Source organism: Molothrus ater, chromosome 1 (genome assembly GCF_012460135.2).
Source record: "Molothrus ater isolate BHLD 08-10-18 breed brown headed cowbird chromosome 1, BPBGC_Mater_1.1, whole genome shotgun sequence".
NCBI classification, from domain to species: domain Eukaryota; kingdom Metazoa; phylum Chordata; class Aves; order Passeriformes; family Icteridae; genus Molothrus; species Molothrus ater.
In genome coordinates, this window is record NC_050478.2 from 127504249 (window position 1) to 127520187 (window position 15939).

The following is a 15939-nucleotide window of genomic DNA, read 5'->3' on the forward strand; positions in this document are numbered from 1 at the left end:
CTTAAGGCCTAACATTGCTAGCTAGGACTTATTCTATCTTCTAAAGTCATTTTCAAATAATATTTCCTCCTAATGACTACTAACCTGTGCTGGTATAATTATTTAGACTAGATGGAGCCACCCATGCAGAAGTATATATTGCAGCTATAGGAAGAGATTTCAGAAACTTCTGCAGCTTGAGTTAAATACAGGCTGAGATGTTTAACAGAGGCCTGAGGTTTTGACTTCTGTTTATATATATGTGTATGCATGTATGCAAGTATATATGCCTACATAGTATGATATTATCACAGGAAATTATCTTACAGGGAATTTCTGCTCCAGAAACAAGCCTTGGTTCTGGATGCCACTAACCAATTCAGTCATGTGCATCACCACTCAGTTACAGAACATCTCTACTAAATCTGCTTCAACATCACAGCTTGCTTCAAATATCACAATCCATGCTCTAGCATGGATTTTTGGTTGTCAGCACCACATTGCCCCATATGCCCTGACAGAATGAAACTGAAACAAGAAAGAAAAAAAGCAAATCTGAAACAGCAAATTTTTTCCATGTTTTTTTTAACACTGAAATTACATGTTAAAAAGGCTGCTAAGTTCTCTCCGTGTTTGTAGTAACACAAACTCATTCCTTACAAATTAAAAACATATTGAAGCAGGTTGCAACTTCTCCACACTTCCTTCAGTTTCTTCAGTTGGGCAGACTGAGGGGTGCCCCAGCGCTGGTGAGAAGAAGGGCACCTGTAGGCACCAGGAACATCCTGCCTCAAGTGCAAGACCTGCAGTGAGGGACTCCTGTATTTTCTGCCATGCTGGAGTTCTTTCCATAACCTTCAGTCTCCCTTCTCCCCACTTCACTATACCCACATCCTAACCTGCCTCAAAGAACAGGGTGCAATCTCCATTGCACCAGGAAAAACAGACGTGGTCTGCAGTGCTGGCCTCAGCACCAGAGTGCCCTGCTGGGCAGCCCTGCTCCTTGTGGCCTCTGCCTACCCTAGTGGGCAGTGCTGGAACACCACGGGAGAAGGAGAGAAATGCTGACATTGATCTTTGGATCGGAGAGTACACACATTGATCCCCAGGATCAATAGAGAGGTCAGGATTCAGTCACACATGATCTCTAGCTACAGTTCTTAAGCAATTCCTGAAAGACGGTGGAGGGAGATGAATGTATGGATGACTGAAGATTATATCTTGATCCCATTTTCTGTTTTAGGAAACCTACACTCCAGAAGAGCTTTTTTTTTTTTAGACTTCTCTAATGTCAGGAAGCCTCCTTTAGCTCCTAAAGTAACAATGAGAACAAAAATGAACACAAATTGCTTTAACACAGAGTCTAAGTATCATCAATAAATAAATTAGTCAGGATCCAAAATATGGCTACAGAGTTTGAGAAGAGAGAACTGCTGGCTCTGCCATTGCCTGCGCAGGCAAGCACAATAATCGCCTACTGGAGTCTCCAGAGTAAGAGCAATAGGAGCTTAGGGACCTAATAATAAATCAGTGGCTTGTAGATCAATTAAGTGGCCAAGAAACACTTGAATTCCACCCATTGTGCCCTAATAATGGCCTTGCTGGTAAGCTGCTGAAGACTAAACATATCCAACATGATTTTAATGCTGCATTCCAGGTAGCCCAGCTCCACTACCCACTTGGAAGTCATAGCTGCACATCACACTGGTTTTGCTGGGAGCTTGGCACCTTGAATGTTGCAGAAGGGTCTTCTCTTATTAGCACCAGGCTTAATCCATTTGGAAATAAGGGACATAGAACTCTCACATCTCACTGTCCATTATACACACAACCACCTGGAACAGGGGAAGAATGTATTTCAACATTTTTCAGCTTTTCCTTTTACATGGTACACCATTAGTTTGTCTTGTATCAAATACACAGTAGAAGTATTTAATAGGATTCACCATAAAACAGGCTGCAGATTAATCCAGCCCTGTCTCCTCACATACAGACATTTTATACTCAGCACCAATGGAGCTGCCTGCAAAGAATGACCCAGGTTTGATATTAGGCTTCTAGGTCATGGTTTCACCTTGACAACAGCTCTTTCATTTCAAGCTGTAACATTTGCCAGGATCCCTAAGGTGTTTTCATTTTTGTCAGGAAGTATAGGGGAAAAAAAAAAGTATGAAAAAATGATAAATCTTAATTCACAAGCTACAGGACTATCTCTGTGTCTCCAGTACAAAACTTAAAATCCAATCCAGGACCTGGATGTGTATTAGGAGGCTGCAGATTTAAACCTTGTCCACCATGATCAAACTGGATTTATGGAGCATCATAACTCTCCAGACACCATCCAGCAGCTTATTAATTTAATAGACTCCTGTCCATTCCATGATGTTCCTGCCCTGACAGTCTCTCAAGATAAGGTGAAAGCCTTTTGACAGGACAGAGTGCATATATATTTTCTTCTGTTTTCTTGTGGATGGGGCTGTCGACAACTTGAAATGTGTGGCTCAGCAAATTTGGGGCTTTTTCTTCCCTCTTGCTTTGTAGGGAAGATGACAGAGGTAATGGTACCCAGGGGTCACAAGGTTATTGCAGTCCTCAATAGTTACTGAGCATAATGGCTAAAAAAATAATTAAAAATAAGACACATTTAGCCTATATTTCGTATCCTGAAAATAATGACAACATTTTTCTTAAAAAAATTCTAAATGACTGATTCTACTGCAAGTGACTTAGAAAAATGAGGGAGAACTACATACATTGAAAAAAAAATCTCTGCACTCTGCTTGCGTTTATTGTTGCCAGTGGTCTCAGTGTATGAAGCAATGTTTCTTTTCATTTGGTCACAGTGTGAAGTGCAGACTGGGCTTCTTTTCCATCCTGAGCATGCTGTCATAGGTGTGTTTTAGATTCAGTTTACAGCTTTTTATAGCTTCAGTGCAAAATACATAATTCCATGCAAATCATGTCAGTATTCTCCTATTTCCTCATCTCCTCAAATGAAAAATAATTCCAAGTTTGAACTATGAAATACATGACACAGTAAGTGGTAAGAATATAAGAAAAAAGATCCAAATCAATATACATATAAGAACAACTCATACATATAATTTGGCTGCTATGTAAATGAAATGCACTAATAATGAATAAAAGCATTTTCATATTAGAAGCGGAAATTTAGTTGTACTCTGGTATTTCTTGTCATCTTCCCTTTATATCATGTGTATATTACGTATATATATTATATGCACTGTATATTATTACATGCCCTTTAAATTCTATATGCTTAGAATTTAAAGGGCATGTAATAATATACAGTGTGCTATTATATGCATATCCATAAAGCTGCATAAAATAACTTTTTTTTTGTTGATATTAATAAAATATACAAGGCCCTGAACTCTAACTCCCTAAAGCAGGAAATACCTCACTGGCTCTATTTACAAAGGTAAAAATAAAATGAGGAAAAAGTACAGTCCTGCTCTGTGAGTTCTTTGAAGCTGAATGGTGTCTGAAGTCCACAACACTGTGACTGCCATCAACAAGCCATAAGAACCACTAGTGATGGAGGCAAAATATTTTCTCCTTCTGTGTCCAGCAAGGAAATTACCAAGACTGATTTGCAATACTTTCACTCATAACAGTGACATTTGGCATCCCACTTTCTCAACAACCCTGTAAAACCAAACAGGGAGCCCAACATCCACTTACCAATCATGCCCTTACGTCTGTACCCACATTTTCTTCCAATGATTGTGAATGCAGATATATTATTCTCTAATAATATATATGCCTAATGCCTACATATTATTCTATGGAAGCATTATGCATATATATTATACTTCTCTTGAGAAATACTTTGCAATTTTTCATTGTGTAAATGAAATCAAAACAAGCTCTTCCACAGACCTTAGATATTAGGATGTCACATGTGTTCTCTTAAAAACTCAGATTTTTTTTGTCAGTGAATTCAAAGAAGAAACAAAAACCTTTAGCACCACCAAAGGCTTCAGCACATTGTATAGCTAATGGAGGCATCCTGTAGGACAGCAGATGCTGCAGTTTTCTAACTCTCCAGGTGGAACAGACTTAGTAAATTTACTCAATTTGCTTTTTAATAGTATGTGGGAAAAAGGCCCCTTGCAATCTAAAATATATGCCCTAAGTTAACCTTTGGCCTACTAAACAACTTGTTTTCTGACCCAAACCAAATTATACTCATATTCTAATGCAGCAGTGTTTAAACTTCTGATGGCGTTTGACCTCTGTCTCATTAGGGTCCCTGATTCTGTATGTCTGTGCTGCAATTTACCATTACATGCCTGAAGTTGCAGAGGAAAAAAAAGTATATGCTAGCTGAAAACTCTTGCTAGGGAAAACATGGTATCAAGGATCTTACAGAACAATCAAGAAAAATAATCCTGTCACCAAAAATTTAAGTATCCTTCTGTTGCAACAAGTGACTTTTCCTCTACGTTATAAATTAGAATGTTTACTTTAAATTAGCAAAATTAATTAAAAACTGCCTTCAATTTTTCCTAGTGGTTTTATATAACCCTTTTACAATGCTCGTATTTTCAGTACATGACACATACATCAGCTAAATAAGCTGCCCCAGTATCAGTGAAATAAGCAACCAGTTATGTGTTTACTGACTTTCTTTATGTGAATTATGGGGCTCAGCAGCCAGTGGAAGCCCCAGAAGGGTCGAGCACAGCCCTCTGCCTCCAGCCCTAACTTCTGCCCTGCCCTCTCCTCTGTGCTGCCTTTCCTCAAGCTTCTATTAATAAATTAACTACATGACACAATTTCAACGTGGGCAGCTGTCATTTTAACTAATATCGTTCTGTAAATCCACCCTAGCAGGTTTCTTCTGTATTGTGATTGGAGAATAGACTTTTTTGGGCAGCTTTCAAAAGCCACATCTGTTTGAGCAAGGACCTATTCCTTAGCTGTGTGGAGCAGCACTCCCCCGAAATTCCCTCCCCCCGCTCCCCGTTTTTTTGTTCATCAAAGAAAATGACAATTCTCGGATCTCACCCTTAGGCAACATCCTCCCTAGCAAGGATTTTGTTATAGTCACTCAGTGGGCACCGACTGTGATTTCACTTACAGAGAGACAGAGGCTTTTTATGGCACTCAGTATCCTGTGTCCGCACCACCAGCACAATTAACGGGAGCACCCTGTGGAATCACTTAGGGAGATGTCACGCAGTGCCTGTGCAACCGTGCTGGGGCAAGGACGGGCTCTTCCTCCTCCTGCATCCTCTCAGAAATAACGAGGGGCATAAACTACTCAGTGAGGCCAGGCAGAGGAGGAAATAACACCAGTAAATCACTAATGGAAATGCAAAACCGAACACTGCCTCACACAAACTGAGATGACGGCTGGCTTAAACATGTGCGAGTCAGTGCCTGCAGCCACCTCCCTTTTGGCAGCCATACCCGACCCCATCCCGTCATCCCGGGCACCAGCACCCATCCCTGTCCCTCCAAGGGGCAGCCTGCAAAGCCATCATTTCCTAAATTAGGATTTGCAGCAGGAGCCGTGCCCCACGGCTGCCACCTGGCCAGCAGCATGCTCAGTGGGACGCAACGCAACCCGACCGGCCCAGACACACGTTACACATGTTGGCTTTCCTGCACAGAGTTATCCTGTGGTGCTCTGCAATCAATTACTGTTATACCACCATCATTAATAATTTTCTTAATGAAAATGATTCTGTTGATCTCCGTTGTATTTTAATTATCAGAGTTAAGCATAATTACACTGCAGCTCTGAGCTGGCATGTAGACTCCTTTAGGGCGCAATTTTGTTTTAACACACTGATAATGTAATTTTACATTGTGTCAGTTGTTTAGTTATTATCCAGTCGTACAATTCTGCTGTATTCCTGATAACAGATAATAACCTTAGCACCTCCTATATCCTGAAGTCATTTAAAAAGCAATATTGGAATTTCACAACTAGCTAACTTAATCGCCTTATGATTTTATAATTCTCACAGCTAAATATTTGTACAGACACCCTGTTTTAACAATGCCACTAAACATACAGTATCCATACATTTCACATAAATAGCTTAAATAATATCTAGAAAAATGTCTCTTCATGAGCATGGCTTTTAGTCTGTGCAACTGTGGTTTTTACACTGTTTCTATTCTGGTCAGTCATAATTTATTTTTTAAAATCCTTGCCGTTCCAGTGAAAGATTTGCAATAAATAAATATCCCGGCCCCCTCCTAGCTTGTGGGGAGACTCTTAACTGTGGTCTTAGAGATTTTCCAGGTCTGCTGCACAACTCTGTTAGGCAAAAATGCTTCTAAAGTACACAATGTAGCAATGATGATACAGTTCATGCATTAATACTTCCTACCACTGCAACTTGCTTGAATTATACTGAAGCCTTTTTCTTTTAAAGAACATCTATTTCTAAATAAGCTTTAATTCATAAAATCTGTCTCTTAAATCTCAGTTTCTAGGACATATCTCAAATTACTGAATAGACTTTCTGAAAGTCCATTTTTGAAACAAGAGAGAATTTCACGATAAATATTAAAACAAAAACAGCATTCCTTTTGAATGTAATTACAGTAGTAAAAACTTCCTTTAAGAGAATGGAATGGAATAATGGCATGTGCCATGAATATCCAACTTGTATCAGAATTTGTAAAATGGGATAATAATTAACTATCCCTAATGAACTGCTTTTCTCTTTTCTAACTTGTCCTAGTATTGGGGAAATGTAGTTATAAAAAATACAGGTAGTGATCCTAGACTAAACTGAACAATTAGAATAGCACTTATTTCAAGTACTGAATATTTATTCCATAGCTATTCACTTTGGATGTACTCTGAAATGTGATTATAAATACATGTTTTCTTTATCTAAAGATTTGTATAGAAGATGACTTGTGATTGCACTGTAATAATTTAGAAATATAATCCCATTTGTGTGCATCATAAATAAATTAAAAAATAAATAAATATGCACATATATATATATGCATACATATGCTTTGTTTGTTTGCCTAGGGAAAATAAGTATCTTAATCAGAGAAGGAGAGTATTGAAGGCAAATAGGGACTTAGCCAGCTCAAATTCTCTTTCAATACAACCTACACTCTAGGCTCCTGTCCCTGCGATTCTGTGTGCAATATGTGGGTGACTAGAGTACTCCCAGCCTCTAGTGAATTGGAAATCAGACTGACATTCCTATGTTCTCCTGAAGGATCTGGGGAAAATTCTGCTCTCAAAGATATCTCTGTAATGAGCTAAAAGGAAATATGCTTCTGAGTCAGCAACTGATCAGCCAATACTATGTACTGTTAGCCAGTTCTAAACTTATCTTCATCTCAGAAATGTGCCAATTTACTCCACTCATCTCATCATGAGTTTAGTATGGAAAACAGCTCCCAGGTGACCAAATCTGCTACATGGACAATTCCACACATTTGTTCAGCTAATTGCCTTCAGAAATAACAACGTATTGCTAAGCAAACTAACAAAATTATACACATGCAACTACAACATAACATCAAATTACAGCTACATGCCAGCTGACACCGTTTCATTAGAAGTAATGGCACTATAGGAGACAGAAAGCTAACACAAATCAAAGAAATGTAATCTGGAATGATGAGATACAAATTGAAGGGAGAAATATCATTCTATTTATTTATTTTACCATCTTCTATTTGACATTGTTTTGTGATCCAAGCCAATCAATCTTTCTAGTACAAAAATCCAACAGAGCTTAAGGCAAGGGTAGATGCTTAATGACCGACAGAGCAGCCACCTCAGAGCACAGAGAGGAACAGAACACAGTGAAAGCAAAGCATATCTACAACTTACTTCCTGCATTAGTTTAGTGAAGCAGCAGGTTTTTAACATGTATTTATCCTCAAATTAATCCTCATATAATGCATCTGTGGTAGAGATGCTAGAATTTACCTTGAGTGCTGTTCAACTGTCTCATCATACCTTGTTAACCAAGTACTAAAATAACCAGCATGATCAGTGAAACAAAATCCATCACCTTTAAATGAAAATACCAATATTTTGGGTTAATCAGATTGCATCAAACTGAAGCAAGTCCTTACTATTTGAAAAAAAAATGTTGTATTTCAATAGAATAAATCAGACAGGACGAAAACTGTCTAATGAATTAGTTAATGCTTGTAAAATACTTTGAAGATGGAAATCCAACTGGTAAATACGTGCTAAGTATTATTGTAACTACAGAAAGAATATCATACTTGATAAGACATCATCCTATGGGAATTTGTAGGAGCTATGTTTTAGAGTGAAAGTAGGTTCCCATTACTTAAGAAGTTTTTGCAGAAAAGTTTGCCTGTGTGTATTCATTATGAGTATTATACATTATGAATGCAGCTCTGGATTCATGCAAAAAGCTTCAGTGTGTTTGATACTTTGCTGCTTCTTCCACTTGGGCTGCAATCAGCAAGCTGTGAAGGGAGGGCAGCTCAACCTTTTTTAGATCTGAGCCCAGTTCTCTAGTACTGCAGGTGTTTCAGGTTGTAGAATGAATGTGTTGACATTCTGTAATTATAATAGAAAGAATTTATAAGACCCTGGTGTGCGACTCATTTTTAACATGCAAATTCCCTGTTTTCAGCGTTTCAACTTTCAAAGGCTTGTGGCAGTTTAAAGGCAATCCTCTTATAAGTGTATAAATTGCAATGATTATAGGAACAAGTTGTAATTGTTTCTAGTAAGTTTTTAGGAGTCTTTGATCTTATGATTAGTGTTTTTGTATGTTAATATATTGATATGGGTGCTTATTTGCCTGGATGCTTGTATGCTGAAATGGTCACTAGGTTGCCTCAGCAAACAAATCTTTGATCTCAGTAGGTCTGTTTGGTTAGAAATAAAACCTAAAAGAAATTAAACAAGAACAGTGCATGTTCTAAAGTATTCACAAAGTGCTGAGATTGGTGATTGAAATACAAGGAAGAAAAGTCATAGTTTTGCAACCTGATCTGTAGGGTAAATGCCAAACACAGCTACACTAAGTTATTTTTGTTCCATGTATTCAAGTGGTGTTTTGTTTCTCTTTTTTTTTTTTAACATATTGTAATGATTCTGTAGCTGCATTTAGAAAGCTTTTAGAGTGACTGCATCAGAGTGGTGCATAGTCCATGGTGCTATGGACTGAACCCAAGGCTCTTTGTGCTGTTTCGAGATGCAAGACAAAAACCTGCGTACCTTGAACCAAAGGAGCTCTTAGATGTGGTGGGTTAGATAAAGCATCTTTGGCAGGCAGCCTTGTAAGAACTTGTACTGACTTGAACAAATCTGAAAATTCACGTAAGACACAAGTGACATCCATTACCACTCACCAATACACTCCAGTGAAGCATCATCACATCATGCTGCTACACAGAGACTGGAATGTCAGAGGTAACAACCCTGAAATCCAGTTCCATTTATCTTATGCTACCATGATGACATAAAGTCTTTCCATAGTTCAATCAAATTCTCATTCTTCATATGAAACTGGATTTCAGTTAGTAGACTACAACGTAATGTAAAATAGGGAAATGATATCCAGTATGCCCAAACAAAAATGTCAAAAGGAATTCACCTATTCAAAGTGTATAGGTTTCACTGATGTTTCCCAGAGGACTAACTCTCAGAGATAAATGGATAGTATGTTTTATGCCAGCTGTTGTCCTTCATTGTTTATAAAGCATTTAATAAACCACAGGTACCATGTGGGTTTTTTATATCACTAAAAGAAAAAGAAGGCGAAACCGGAACATGGAAGAAAAATGGGAACAAAACCTGACATTAATTTTATAAATTATATATTAAACAAGTATGCAACAGGTACATATTTATCTCAGTAGCTTACACAAGAAAGTAAAGAAAAAAAATCACTTTGTGTTTACCTTTGCTGTACACAATGCAGTTGTTTTTGTTGTCTTCTACTCCTTGCCAAGTCACATCCAGCAGCCACTTGGGGCCAGCAGTCAGTACCATAGGGACTGAAGCCTTTGTCTTCTGTAGGAAGGATGATAACAAACAGATGCCATTTGTTCACCTTGATTAAGAACTTGAATAATAATGGTAATAATCATTTTATTTGCAAACAACAAAATCTCGAAACCCATAAGCCGAAGTCTTATTCCCCTGCCTCAGGATTTTTTTTAAAGAAGGTACAAGCAGGAAGCTTTAGTTCTTTCATTGATTGAATGGTGAAACTATTATCAAGGATTTTCCGAATGATATTGGATCAGATCTCCAAGATTACACAGATCTCTGGTGGCTGAGAATTATAAAGGGAATGCAGATGACTTTCACAGCAAAGAGCCAAGTGTTTAGAAGTGAACTTTAGATACATTGTGCCTCATTATCAATGGGATCTCACTATTTCCTGAAACAGACAGGAAAGAATTTAAAGAATTGGTATCCATTTCAAAGATCTGTCCTGGGTAACATTTGTATTATCATAGGAAATTATTCTGAATGGAGAATGAAATTTTTTCTCCCTTTGCCATGTGCTGATGTGTGATTTTATTATGCCTGAGATACTTAAAATGCTAATGATTCACTGCAAAAAGACTATAAAACAAGTTGTATTAATACAATCAAAGACTTAAAAGTAAAGCATGACATCATCACACCTGAAAGGCATGCAGGCAATTTACCATCTCCTGTCAGTATTTCAGACTCCATACTTAGGGATTTTTTACTTGAGGCAATAAGGCAGAGACCTGAAATTTATTAAAACTTAACTCCTTTTACTAATCAAATGGCAAAAATCCTGTGGGTAATTCTGAGTTTGTCAGTATGTGGCACTTAGACTTTTATCAAAGACAGTTCTTCTCCTCTGTATCAAGAGTAAAACCACAAAAGAGAGTACAAAGTAAAACAGTCACAACGTAACTTTTAATTATTTTTTCTGGGATTTAGTTCTGTCCAAGACATTCTGACATTTTGTAAGATAATTTAATTATTTTTATACTCAGCAATAATTCTCTAGTTGTCTCAACCTAGTTTTTATTGTAATATTCTGTATTACTGACCAAAACAAAAAAATTTAAGATACAAAAAATCCTATTTTCATAGCCATTCCAGATGCTTTGCCAATATTTATTATTGGTAAGTATTCTAGAAATGCAGTGAAGAATAAAAACAGTTACAACAGAACATATTACATTCATAAACGATACCTGAAAATATTTATTGAAAACAAGATATTGCTTAAAACATTTTAGTTATATAAGATTAAATCAATAATATATATTTACTATAATTACATTAATATATTAATAAAGATGATAGAAAAAGATTAAATGTCACAGGTCTTCATATTTTTGTGGGATTTTTATCTGTTTAGACTGTAATACTGTTTTGTCAAGTACACTACATCTTACTTATTTTCATTTCAGATTTTACATTTTTCATACAGATGTTTGTGCATAAGTCACACTTCTATATGCACCCCCTGACATTATTAATCTTCCCTATGTATTGGGAAAAAACAAATAGAAATTATGAATGAAATTAGGAAAAAGGAAGGTAACATCTAGCAAAAATATACCTATCTAGTGTAAAAATACTGAAACAAGAGACATGCAATGTCTCAACTCCTAATGCTGCTTTTTTTTTTTTTTGGTGGGAAGTTGCAGAAAGTATGTTTTGCTTATATGGAGTATTAAAAGAGTCAACCCAGCTGCATGCACTAGTATTCTTTATTTCTAATTAATAATTGACCAGTAAACAAAACAATTTTATTTTTTTAAAATTCAGTTAAGTTTCTAAGTAAATTATCAAGAAGCCTGGTATTGTCAGTTATTAAATCAGTGTAAAGCATATACATATGGGCTACATAGAAAAAAATGACAGAAAAAAGGGAAGAACTGAAAAAGAGATGCAACAGATGAGATGAAAGGTAAAGTAACAGCTCTATCTTCTATCATAGAAAAGCCTGAACTTTACTGCAATTTACTCCAAAACAGTACTAAGGCTGCCACGGGAACAATTTAGAGTGGCTTTCCTCACACAGCTGAGAATCATACCCAAATTGAATACAAGCTGTAGCAAGAATGTTGGCAACTATGGCTGCATAGCAATAATGCATAAGAGGAGGATCAGGACACACTCCAATACTTGCTGCATTTCTCCAAGTGCCATTTCAGTCAAGCCTTTAACAAGTTTTTGTGCTTATATGTGCTTTCAGTCTCTGGTAATCCCAAGTACAATCAAAAGACAGTGAAATATTATCCAGCTAGGAGACTTTTCCAAGTACACCACAAATTATTAAGACATTCAAAAAAGGCTTCGTTTTGTTTTTTTTCCAAAGTTGGAGGCCACGTTAAAAAAACAGAACAAACCAAAATTCTATCTTTTAAGTGCAGAAGGGATCATCTATTTAATTTTCACAAGATCTAATTCCTATTTCTGGTTTACTTTTTTCCAGACGTTTGACATTTCATTGTGTCTCTTCCATCTCTAAGGGTATTATCTGCATTAAGGTGGTATCAAAAAGCCTCAAATAATATCAGGATCTTCTTGTGCTGGGCAATAGTTTATCTACATAGACAGGACAAATAATATGTCCTGGGAAAGGATTATACTTAACCATATACTGCTGAGGAAGAATGAGATACAGAGATACCGTTTGACTTTCTCATGGAGATTAATTTCTCCTTTAGTAAGTGGTAGGCTTAGTCCCAGGCCACTGCCCCAGTTTTCTCCAGACAAGGAGAGGGGCCCAGGCCTCATCCCTTCTGAGATGAAGCAGCGGGGGCAGCAGGTAGACTTAGCACCAGCAGTCAGTATTTGTGCCTGCTTTGCCATTTCCCATTTACAGGGCTTTTTTGGAACTTAAAGAACTCCATGGTTATCACTAAATTAGCTTCCAGGTCAGCTTGGCAGCTGAACTTGTAATCAGCTCTGCAGCTGTAAGTGGTCTCTAAACACTAGAGATAGGCTGGAGGAGGAACAGGGTGTTTCATCTCACAGCTCTGCTAGCCCAGAAGAACTGGTGGACACCTCAAAAGAATTTCCCATTCTCCCATAGCTCTGCTCCCAAGCTGCACAGATATGTAAATAAACTTATTTTAATATGAAAGCAAAACTTCACAAGACCCCAGCTGCTTGTAAAGCCTGGCAGCTCCACTGAGGGATACCAGCAGTGGCTTCCCTTTGATGCGCCTTACTGTCATATTGTGTGAGCTGTAAGGCAGGTCAGGACCACGGCAGCAGTTCTTGGGGTCTGGCATCCTGTGAGGTTTACACATTCGTAGGTGTTCACCACTGAGAGAATCTTGCTCTGGTTGTGCCTTATTACATAGTCAGAACTGAAGCAAGCCTGCTGATTCAGGAAAGGCCTTTTCCTTAAAATGGTTAAAATGAAAAGACCCCAGTCCAAGATAACAAGAAGCTATGGTTAAATCAGTCATGCCTTTATCACCTCAAGATTAGACTACTGCAATGCGCTATACCTGAGGCTACATTTTAAATCCATTTGAAAGCTGAAGCGGGTGCAGAATGCGGCAACCCGCTTCTAAAGCAGGATATCGTGCTTTGAGCACATTACACCAGTGCTTTTTAATTTGCACTAAGTGCCTGTGGAATTTAAGGGACTGGTTACAACCTCTGAAGCCCAGGACCTGTCTGTTTGAGATACCTAATTGAGACCTGCCAGGTCGTTTGTCTCAATGGCACAACTGCAGCTGAGAACCACCAAGGAACATGAAAAAGGGCTTTCTTGGCTTGACACGGAAGAAAGTCTTGGCAGGGCAACATGTTCTTCATGACAGCTCTTTTACCTTTGGGACATCATCCTACTTGAGTGTTCATGTTCATGCTCTCAGAGAGTTCTATGAAAATCATCCTGTAATTCATAAGATTTATTTGTCATACTGCAAAATTGACTTGGTCATTCCCAAAACAGTGGTGGTAGGTGTTACCTACTTTACACTTTTGTTTGGGTTTTTTTAAAGTACTAGCAGGAATATCTCTAGCTTAAGAAATGTACCTTTTTACACACAGGGAAAAAGCTTTCTTGATACAGAAGCAACAATATTGCAGCTGTTTACATATAAGACTCCAGAAACCAAACATAATTTTATTTCTTCCTCCAAAAGAACTACTACACAAAAGCTTACAAAACATTCTCCCTGCTGCCTAAGTATAATCACGGGGATCTGCTAACATGGGTGTCTGTAAGATGGGGCCATACAGTAATTACCTCACATTTTTCAAATGAGGGCACAAACATAGACCCACAGTATTGTTCACTGCTCTACACTAGGTAACTGTACATTCTACACTTGAGCAATGTTTCCCTGAAGATGCAATTTCCGCTAATGTTTTCATGCCATAACTAGACAAATTTGACAAGGACAAGCAGGGTCAAAACTGTGATCTCTCAGGGAACAATTAGAATTAGCTAATGAGGATAAAAGAGGTCAGGCAGGCATCCACTTTTCACTAACCTTTGAAACAACTGGACAAACAAGAGAGGTAACCCTCAATAAATGTTTATATTCAGTCAAGAGGTTAATGGAGATAAAAATAGCCATCACAGTAAGCCGAAAATAGTTGTGCACCCTTGCTAAATGGAATCAGTGCTGACAAGTAACATTAGATGGGCTCCTCCCTGCAAAGATTTCTAACATATGATGTGTGTGGCCTGGCAGAAACTTGAGGAAACCCCCACGCTGAAGAAAAATACAGCATGATCAAGGTCTATGAAATTCTGATGTCAAATGCCTGATCAGTGCTAGCAGTTTCTTCAGAAGCTGTGCTACTGAGCTCATATTCAGCAAGTCACTGTGACATGACCATCCTGTCCTAGGCATGGTGTTCCAAGAAGTGTTCAACATTATTTAAGGAGATGTACTGATACTCAAACACTTTGTTTCTTACTTACTGTATTTTGATTCCTGCAAATAGATTTTCTTCCTAAATCTTCCAAAGAACCTGAGTTCCCATGAAGGATACAGAATTTTACCAGAATATCTTCATGACCTTGGAGAAAGTTCCAATGCCCCCTTGGCAGAGTTAGTTTATATAGTCAATTAAAACCAAGAGTGTACTGGGAGTAGAGCTGTAAACATATCTCAGGTGCCTTCAGATATGAGTCTGGGCTAGCAAAACACCAGTTAATACACTGACAGAAGTTTCTTCTTTGAAATTCAATTTAAATTCAATTGGATCATCACAAGGTTGACATGCTGAAACTGCAGAACATCCCCTCTTGAGAGATTGAGTTCACCTTTGATGATCACCATACTCAATTCAGCAAACTTTGTAAGCTCATCAACTCAATTCAGTTGGGAAAGGCTCCTAAGGGTCATTCTGGACAGTGCAATAACAGATATCTGTATAGGTCTCAGACTATCCCTGATTAATTAATATTTGCTTTAAGATGTTTTTGAATAATAAAAAGAGTGGTAACTCCATTTAATCAGCTCTCACACTGACTGTCTAAATGCATTTCTTTACCTTATAACTGATTACAAGTTCATGAAGCTGTAAGACAATCCCATCCAAACAGCCCAATGGACAGACAGAGATCCCCATTTTGTTGTTCATTTGTATGCAATCAGCTGGACTGTCTTTCACTTCCTGTGGTTTCCCTGAAAACTCTTATCTTTTTCCAAGGAGGATTCAGTCTTGGAAGAATATTTATCTCAAGGGCTTTTCTGGAACACCTGCCAGTCAAGGCCTGTGGCAGCACTTCACAGTGCCACAGCTTTCTTTGCTAGACATGCAGAGGCAACTCCTTTCCACTAATACAACACTGGAGATGTCAGGAGGTTTTCAGTGCTGTGCTTCCATGCTGATGACAACATCACTAATTAAAGCAAAGACATGACAGTCTCCAGCTAGAAACACTCACTCTGGAATCTTACAGTTGCACCAGCATTTCAGATTTCACAGCCCTCACTATGTTTTCAGGGAAGATCTTGAAACTTGAACTAAAT

The 15939-nt window shown here is 37.9% G+C and overlaps 1 protein-coding gene across 3 annotated transcripts in view; it reads right to left on the reverse strand.

Annotated features, from left to right (window-relative positions):
* Positions 1 to 15939, reverse strand: part of ZFPM2 (zinc finger protein, FOG family member 2) — a 308205-nt gene that overhangs the window by 102303 nt on the left and 189963 nt on the right. For all 3 annotated transcript variants that reach the window (XM_036406843.2, XM_036406840.2, XM_036406842.2), the window contains one exon: positions 9889 to 10000. In XM_036406843.2, the coding sequence (XP_036262736.1) occupies positions 9889 to 10000 (112 nt within the window). The remainder of the gene's footprint in view (positions 1 to 9888; positions 10001 to 15939) is intronic.